Source organism: Betta splendens, chromosome 12 (genome assembly GCF_900634795.4).
Source record: "Betta splendens chromosome 12, fBetSpl5.4, whole genome shotgun sequence".
In the NCBI taxonomy this organism is placed as follows: Eukaryota; Metazoa; Chordata; class Actinopteri; order Anabantiformes; family Osphronemidae; genus Betta; species Betta splendens.
Genome location: NC_040892.2, coordinates 6,310,411 through 6,319,905, shown reverse-complemented (window position 1 = coordinate 6,319,905; position 9,495 = coordinate 6,310,411). Strand labels below are relative to the sequence as shown.

Here is a 9,495-nt window from a genome sequence, read left to right as displayed (position 1 = left end):
GTAATCTCTGAATTGATGAGTTGACTCTCTGTCTGCATCAAATTTCCCCACTAAAGAGCTGTTGAACCCCTGATACAGTGTTGGTGGTTAGCCAGAGACTCAATTTGCAGAAACGGGCAGCGCCGTGGGCCTCGCTCTGGTTTCAGTGCCAGCAGTGGGACGGAGACGTGCCACACACACACACACACACACACACACACACACACACACACACACACACACACACACACACACACACACTCATCAAAATCTACCCAACAGATCGCGTCGCGCTCGCTCCACAAGGAAGAATGAACTCTGTCTTGATTTCGATGACAAATTTATTAAAGTCCTGTTACGTAACCAGGAGGAGTCATCAGCATCATTACCAGAAGGAATAAATAAGACATAAAACTATTTCCACATAAACAAACATATATATCGGTCCCAAGTTTTACAGCAGTTCTTCCGTCAGGGTTTGTTTTCAGTGAGAACAAAATCAGCGAGATACATCTGACAACACACAAATGCATAGAAGTAATTGGACCTCTAGGTACCATTTAAGACAACATCTACACTTTTGCCTATATCCCTGTTTAAGAATGTACAAAGTCCTCATATCTGGGTTCGTATTCATGTCCAAGGAGCGAGTTGTATAAAAATAAAGTCTCCACAATGATAAACAATTATATTTATATATAGACATTTGGCAACGACTAGACATTTAAAGACTCTGAACAACAAACTGAATTCTGCACCTGAACACACCGCCGACAAACAGACAGCCAGAGGAAGAGATGAGACGAGGAGCAGGGGTGTGTTCGTCTCCTCCGTGTGTGGTCTCTACATTGTTCTGAAATCGCTTCTAGAGGTATCTAACAACCGGGCATCGCTTCACGGCCCCTTGCTTTACATACTGTATATAACCTTTAGGCCAAGTGCTTCTAGGAAAGATTCCATCCATCCAGGTCAAAGTCCGAGTCCGTTAGTTCCTAAAATCCGACTAAAGACACTGGTAAAACGTCAAACATCCTGATATTGTCCAATCAAAACTGCCCGTGGTCCACTTCGTCCAGCCAGGAGGCGGGACTGGCGGGGAAGTCTGGGTATCCTCCGCTGCTGCCTGTGGAGAGGTCCGAGCTGGGGCCGTTGGCCGCGCCCATGGAGACCCTCGCGGCCGGGTTGACGCCGGGCCCGCTGCCCTGGCCCATTATGGAGAGGGCGGAATCTGGGTAGACCAGGCTGGAGATGAGGGGCTGGTGCCTGGGCAGCACCGGGAGCGAGCCCGGCGACGGGGGGAGGCCGTAGGGGCTGCTGGAGCGCATGTCGTGGAACTGCTCCTGAGAGGGGAGGCCTCCGTGCTCCAGGGGGAAGGAGCCGTGGCCGTTGCCCCCCTGGCGGCCGCCCATGGCCGGGGAGGACTCGCTCAGGCTGCTGTAGATGCCGTTGGTGTGGCCAAGCTCCGACATGGGCTGCTCGTCTGCGCGACAAAAGAGACAGAGGGCGGTGAGTTTCAGACAGCTTCACCGCCGTCGGAGGAGGAGAGGCCCGGTTCTGTCTCTACCTGTGAACGACACCTCTGCGTCGCTGTCCATTCCCTCCTCCTGGATGCTGTCCTTGTCCGACTTGGAGCTGCCCCGCGAGCGCTTCATGTTGCGGAAGTACTGGCCCCACCTCTGCCGGCCGGCGTCTTTCTTCAGCCTTTTCTCTTTAGCCCGTCTGTTCTGAAACCAAACCTAAGAAAGAAAAAAAAAAAGATTAAATTCAAAAAGCATTCATTCAGTTCATTCCTTCACTGATGAATCCACCAGGAAGCGGCATCGACGTCTACTCTATCAGGCACAGGTTGAATCCCTCACATCCGACGCCGTCCTTCCTCCACGCGCACGTTACACTATGAAGTATTAAAGCAAAATTAATTTTCAAGGACTGTCTGGACGCCGCTTGGCCCCTTTGTGAGCCCCAGTCGGTGACTAACGCGGTGACACTGAGCAGTAATCCGGGGCCCAGTGTCCTCTTCACCTGATTTATCACGCATTTAATTAACTTGGCGACAGCTACAAGTTGTCCTCGCCCCAGGGAGCAGACAGGTCAGCGAGCCTCTAACTTAAATTAGTCCATTTTTCTCTATATCTGGGCTTCATCTATAAATTCTCATGTGCATTTTTGGAAATAACGCAGCACATGTGGAGCATCTGTTCCAACAAACCACATTGACGATATTGAAGGTATAAAATGAATGCATTCCTATTCATTTAATAACGTGCAAAAATCAGGAGTGCAAAAAGCAGCCTCCCGTTCTCCTTAATGATATTCCGCCCTGACTGAGGCCTCTTCACCTCCTCCTCTCCAGTGAATAATGAGGAGCATCTCCGTGGCTCGCGGCTCTACTTTTGTCCTTGCAAATAAAACGATATATATGACCACCACCCAGCGAGCGGCGTGGGGCTTCTTAGCAGCAGACAATATGCACAGGGGCCTCATGGAATTGCTAACGAGCCTGCACTTAAACCACGCTGACTTTCACGTGGACTTCATTTTAGTCCATCTGGCCGTAAATTTGCCAGCAGCACCCTCCCGGTGTTGTGCCAGCTCTGGTGCAATTGTCTCTTGATAATAAAGGGGGGGGGCGCTAATGGAAGAGCCCTTAATGGGGACTAATATACTTTACCTGCACAACCCGCATGTCCAGGCCTGTTTCTGACGACAGCTGCTCTCGGACGTGACGGGCCGGTTTGGGAGAGTTGTTGTACGCGTTCTTTAGTGTTTCCAGTTGTTTAGCGGTGATGGTTGTGCGCGGCCGCTTTGCCGTTGAGTCCGCTTCTGGAAAACATACAGACATTTGCAGACAATGTAAGAAAATGGCTGCTGGTGTGTGGCCTGTGAAGTTTCACATTCCCATATAGAGGTTTTTTTTGTGTTGGTGTCGATAACGTTTACTAAAGCAGAAATTCACATTAGCTTAAATCGTAAAACAGCATCTTTAATATAGCGCTCCAATTAAACATAAATGGATAGTTGCGCTTCTGCCTATAAACCAAAATCTGGCATCCGACTGCATTATCGCCACACAGCCGTTGGCCAGCACAGCAAAATACAAAATCATCATCTAAATGGATGATGCCCAAGTAATTGCACCCTCTCATTAGTAAAATAAACGTGTGTGTTTTCAGTGAAAACTTGCGTCAACTCCCTGCATAAATCAACACTTGGTGTAGGGCAGTAAATTCAAATAAACAGATGGGGAGATAAAAACCGGCCCTGTGGAGAACACGGCCTGCTGGGATGCCTGAGTTGGTACTGAGACATGCTTGGAGACATAAAGTGTCTGAAACCCCATCAACTCATTCATTGTAACATATTAAAGCATTTTATGCACTAAAAACAATATTTTAAGCAATATGCATAAAGACATACTTTAAAATCTATAAAGAAGTCAAAAAGTACATTTGCTTTAACAAATTCAGAAATACCACATTCAGATTTCTATTTAAGATTTTATTGCACCTATGGGAAACAATGGGGAGCCTATGTGTAGAGAGGCACGCGCTGCTTCCTGACTGCACGGAGCGAGTGTAAACCTCTGGGACTCCCCTTGATGCAGTTTGCTATCGATTGGGCTGCGGGCAACGATGCAATTAGCGCAGGTGGGTCAGAGTTTATGGGTGACCTCACTGTCACGTCACAACGCACGGCAAAACTAATTAAGAGCAGGTCGACGGGCGACGCGGCGTGGACGCGAACGCGACGCAATCGTTTGCGGGCCTTTTGTGCGCCAAGCCCGGCGGCGGCGGCGGCGGCGGCTGCGGCGGCGGCTCACCTCTTTGCTTGGCGGTCTCGTAGTCGGCCTTGCACACCAGCCTGCTGTCCTCCATCAGATAGTACTCGTCGCCCGTGGCCAGCTGCCTCTTGCACACGATGCACGCAAAACAGTGCAGGTGGTAAACGAAGTCCTGCGCTCTCCTCACCACCTGCGTGGGCGGGATGCCCTGCTGACAGGCTGCGCATTTGGTCCCAAACCTCCTTTTAGAGAATCACAAGGTTGCCATGATTAGCTATGCGCTCGTTTAATCGGTGCGCGTAAATGGGCGGGTTTCGAAAAGCGGCTCACTTGAAGAAGTCGTCCTTGCAGTAGACGCTGTCGCCTCTGCTGAAGCACTTGTCCGCCAGTTGCGCCTGGCAGTCGCTGCATTTCAGGCACTTGCTGTGCCAGTGGCGATCCAGCACTTTGAGGATGAAGCGGTCCACGATGTGTTGATTGCAGCCCGCGCACACTGGAATTTCTGTGGGAGACACGTTTGTTATATTTAACGTACGCTGATAATGTATAAGTTATGTTGGCACACTTTTAACACTTTAAGTTCTTTTAATGTGGTTATTTAGTTCGTTTCATTTAATAAAATGTATAAAAATACTCGCCCAAATGTAAAAAAAAAAATTAGAATGGGGGAAAAGATTAAAATATTACGAACTAAATTAAACACATTAATTGTACACTTAAATAATCTGAAGCCTTATTGGCCACATGCCAGATAAAATAATAATTTTAATAAATGTATTAAAGCCATAAAACATTTTCAGGATATGAAGTTGTGTTTTTAAACTTAAATAAATGCATCAGGAAGATTCATATTTTTGTGCTTGAATATTTGTGTTAATTTACAATACGTCTCAAACAGTATCAATTACATTATATTTATAAAATCTATTTTATAATATATATAAAATTTGGGACGTGGACCCAAGAACTAGTTGAGTCCATGTTGGACTGGTTCAGAATCGTGATTGTAGATGCTCCATTTCAGGCTTCTTGGGCCTCAGCTTCATGTGATCGACACACAAATCACATACAAGCTTTGCAGTGTAAAAAATTAGACGTTTCTTTACGTGTTCAACTCACATTTAAACAAACAATTCATGACACTTTTGTTCTTGGAAAGAGCATGAACGTATTTCCACAGTGGTGCAAACAGTGAACATTTTCCACATTGTGTAACCGAATCGAAACCGAATTTTCTGCACGAATTTTATTGCAAAAAAACAACACACGACGATAGAGGTCGTCATTCGTTTGTGCAGCGAATGCAATTAACAGCGAAACATGGCAGTACATCCATTAAAATATTAAATGGTGCCTACAACACCATCTTAGAGATATTAAGCACCCTGAGAATAGCGACCAAGCGTTCCCTAATGGGCCAGTGGCATCCTCTACCGTGGGAAAAGCCTGTATGTACGGACATCTTCACATCCAAAAGGCCTGTCGTGCGTAAAAATCCCAAACTCCACAAAACAAACATGCTGTAAATAAATACAAACCAAAAATCCACCAAAGTTAAACAAGGACAACTGAAATGCCAAGTAAGACGTTATCAGTCCTCTTTATTACTAATTAAACGAAGCGCAACCACTTCATATTCCATCCGCACAAGGAATCGCGTTTCTATTGTTCACGTCTCATGAAAAATGAACGAACCATTTCTACTGCCGTCACCAGCAAGCCCTGCATAAGTGCGGTGGGAAGCCACGTCCAGAACAGGTGTACCCAGTCATCATTAATTCAGTGCGCTCTGTAAAACTAGAAAGCTGCGGTAGCCTCACGCTACAGAGAAATACGATGTCCAGGCGAAACACTCCATTTGCGGGACGGAGGTGGAAAAGTCCTTTTGCAATTCATAGGTTTTAAACTGGTCGTTAGGTTTCGCCCTCGTACTTGTTTAAATGGACAATTCTCGGAGTGGAAGCATAACGACGATCGTAAACTCATTTAACGTCGTTGGTTTACTGTATTCGTCCACACGCAGACGCGTCCGGTTCGTTATAAAGGTTAGTGTCGACAATGCGTGAAAAGGAAAATAAACGCAAGAAAGCGAATAAATAGTTGCAATAAATGTGAAAATTTGAACAGCTGTTCAGATAAGTTGAATCTAGTTGCATTTGATAAACGTAGAGCCACACAGATGACACATGCGGTCGGACTGAGCTGCTGGAAAACTGCAATTAGTCCTGCAGCCACGTTTAAAGGCCTATTTCAACACAATGATGATTTCACATGCAGTCCACGCTCAAATGAATGCACAATGATGACATGCGGTCCAGTCGTTACCTTTTCGTAACCGCTCGCTGTGCGACAGCAGAGCAAGAAGCATCTCTGCGTTATTTGGTGCCTCGTTTGGAGAGTGGCGCTCACCGTGGCCATCCATTGCGCATAACGCAGGCCTACATTGATGCAAGTCTGTCCTTTTTTGTCATCCGTCCACATTGATGCGCGAAGCAAGCGCGTGAGTGTGTGTGTGTGTGTGCAACAGGGGGTGTGTGCACGGTGCGCTACCGCTGGACTTTGCTTTTACGCCTCACTGTGCCGAAGCCTGTGCAGGATTACGCTGCGCCGTTTCCCGGGCGACGGGGAGATAGATTAACATCACCTCCTGATTCCCTTACCCGGAAGAGGAATAAACAGGAGGTGAGGGGGGGCCAATAGATTCTCACTGTTGGGTGGTAGCCTTACTCACAGACGCTGGACACTATACTGTCAAAATAAGAGAACAGTATGATCAACGTTCTTAATATCGACTTTTAATCTATAAACGCTCATTTTAAATCTAAAATACGTTATGTAAATTGTTTTTAAAATATTCCCATCTGTTTACGGTCGACATAAAAGATTAAGACGTTAAGAAATTCTCACGCCATTCCTGTTTTATACGAAGAACTTTCCGCAATATAGGGAGGTGTCGTTTTAGACCTGAGGAGGAGGAGTATCAGGCAGAATTTCACCTGTCAATCTACATCAAACACGCGCAAAAATACATACAAGTCATCAAACAGAAAGAAAATATAATGTTGATAATTGAATTATGTCAATCAGTCTAAAATGTTTATGGGTTTAATATGTTTATGTTTTAATATGTTTCAAATGTTTATGACACCAGGCAAAAATACTATTTGTTCAGAAATCTATTTTAATATTTATTCTTTAGAATTACTGAACATTTAAAAAAGAAATAATGGTTTATTCTTATTTGGTTATTTTATTAGATTATTATTATTATTATTATTATTATTATTATTATTATTATTATTATTATTATTATTATTATTATTATTATTATTATTATTATTATTATTATTCTTATTATTATTATTATTATTATTATTTATTAGATTTAAAACATTTTTGTCATTAGATTGGATCAGATTTGAAATAAGTTATTATATATATAAAAACGTTGTCAAATATGTATATCTATATATATCTCTAGAGAGAGAGAGAGAGAGAGACAGAGAGAGCGCGCGCGCGCGAGAGAGAGTCCTCAGCTCGAGTGTCGCGTGCACAAAGACAAGTGTTTATTTAGGGGAGAGATTGGCTGTTCAATAACATGTTGATCGGACCAACAGCCCAGTGACTTTTATTGACACTGATCTGAGGCTCAAAAGAGCGTCTGGGGAAATCAGCGGTAGTGCCACAGCGGCCCGCTCCGCTGATGAATCTAAAATCAATGTGCTATTTGCCTGCATTTCACCACGTATAGAAGACGTTTTTTTTAAAAAAAAAACGCCTAAGTTCATGGTTGGGCCCTTTTGGTTTTCAGCTTTGTAATAATTTTTTATGTCATATTGATCGCTGACTTTTGAGGGGATGATAGCGAAGGTAATGGGACAACAAAGGCATAAAACGACCATCAGAGACGGGTCAGTTAGAAAAGGACACCCACTGAGTTTCCTTTCTTTTTTAAAACATTTGAACAAATGTGAAGTATTATTTTTCAAATTGTATTTCAACCTGCAGTTCTCTCACAATGTTAACCGTATTTTAACATTGTCCTTTCTTGCCAGAATTGCCAGAATATAAAAAAACAACACTCATTTCACTAAATAAATGCAGTGGGTGATAAAAGCATATGCACTAATCAACAGGCTTTTTTTCCTACGGCCGCTTTGTAAAGGTGCCGCGTGCCAGGCTCCCCCACCGCCTCCACTGCAACCTCAGGTGTCCCACCTGTCACGGCAGGAATGTGACACCTGTTGACGGCTTCTGCGTGGACGGGGCAGCGCCTCGCCACCCGCTGGCGGTCTGCGGCGGCCCACGCGGCCGCAGAGACGCTGCTGTCGTCGCACGGGCCCGGCGCTCCCCGTCTCCGTCCAACCGCACGCGGCGGTGTGAAATGACAGCACGCGCATAACATCTGTCGGAGGGCTCCCCCAACAATGAGAGCTCATTACAGATTCATAACGTCTCCCTCGTGCTGATCATAAGGAGCGCCTCGACAGCCTGTGGCCTCCACATCGGTGCGTCCTGATGAATCGGTCGACTTTCATCACGTTTTATATCCGTGTTCTATTTACTTTCAAAAGATACACGTCATTTGCCAGCAGTGATACACACAACAAGTGTCCTCTGAGTTAATTTCACGCTACTTAAGATCAATTCAATAAGACAAGAACCTCTTTCCTGCTGGGCCAATTTGCTGTGTTCCCCACTATTTCACGCCTGATTGTAAGTCATTAAGGCATCAATTAAAGGACGGAAGTCTGGTGCTTGTATTTGGTTGATGCAAGGTCGCAGAAAAGAATGAATAAACCCGTGTTCTTACCTTGGCCTGACGTGTACCGAGAAAAATTCCCGGTGTTTTGACAACTTGACCCCGGGTGCTCAAGCAGCATTTTTGCCAATGTTCACACGCTCCGGCCGCGTCGAAAGACGCACGCTCGTGGTTAAATGCAGCCCAGAGAGCAGGTGGGCGTGAAGGGTTTAAACCAGCACGGTCCCGTGGAGGCGTCCTCTCCGGACTGAGCGGAGCTCTCTTCGACGGCAGCTTGATTTCAAACGTTAAAAAGCGCCTCCGCGGACCTGCCTCCTGTCGCCAGCCGCCATGAACGGAAACTCACAATACTCATCAAGTTGCGCGCTGATTTCCTCGCCGGTCAGCTCGACGTGACTGTGAGGTGGCAGTGGGAAAAGCGTGTGACCATTAGCGATGTCAGTTGGAGTGAGTGTGAGCCCGGATCTGCGACTTCACCAACATAGGCGGCGGTCAGCGCTGCCTCTGTCCAGGGTGCTGAAAGGGGGAGTTTCTCCAAAGAGGGTGGAGGCGTGTGTGATGCTCCTATACCCCCCGCGGTTATCTTTAAGCACACACACACACACACACACACACACACACACACACACACACACACACACACACACACACACAATTGCCCTCCCCTTTTCCTCCTTATCTGTGTTGTGTTGCACGTGTCTGTCTTTCATTGCGCACAATGGGGCAATTGGGCATTGCTTGGGACATTGTTGTCAGTCGTTTCCATCGCTGCGTCTCTCTTTTGTCTGTTTAAAAATAGACCCCGGCGAATTTATGATACAAGTGGATGGAGTGCGTTTGTCGTTTGGCTTGTATTTGTTACGGCGTATTCGGACGGAAATTATTTGAAAAACAGATCCACGATTTTGTTGGATGACGTTTAAATCTAACAAAAAAAACCAAAACAGTTATCGAATTGATCTTTTGCGAATAA

At 45.6% G+C, this 9,495-nt stretch overlaps 1 protein-coding gene across 2 annotated transcripts; it reads right to left on the bottom strand.

Moving 5' to 3' along the window:
- Nucleotides 1-302: 302 nt before the first annotated feature.
- On the bottom strand, nt 303-9,051 carry lhx3 (LIM homeobox 3). Of its 2 annotated transcripts, none has more exons than XM_029170050.3 (6): nt 8,574-9,051; nt 4,091-4,262; nt 3,800-4,002; nt 2,651-2,802; nt 1,544-1,715; nt 303-1,459 (listed from the first exon to the last, which is right to left on the bottom strand). In XM_029170050.3, the coding sequence occupies exons 1-6, from the start codon at nt 8,641-8,643 to the stop codon at nt 1,026-1,028; spliced, it is 1,203 nt and encodes a 400-aa protein (XP_029025883.1). In that variant the 5' UTR covers nt 8,644-9,051; the 3' UTR covers nt 303-1,025. The 2 variants fall into 2 exon arrangements, with proteins under 2 accessions (XP_029025883.1, XP_029025882.1); XM_029170049.3 differs by lacking the exon at nt 8,574-9,051 and adding an exon at nt 6,086-6,625.
- Between the last annotated feature and the right edge of the window lie 444 nt (nt 9,052-9,495).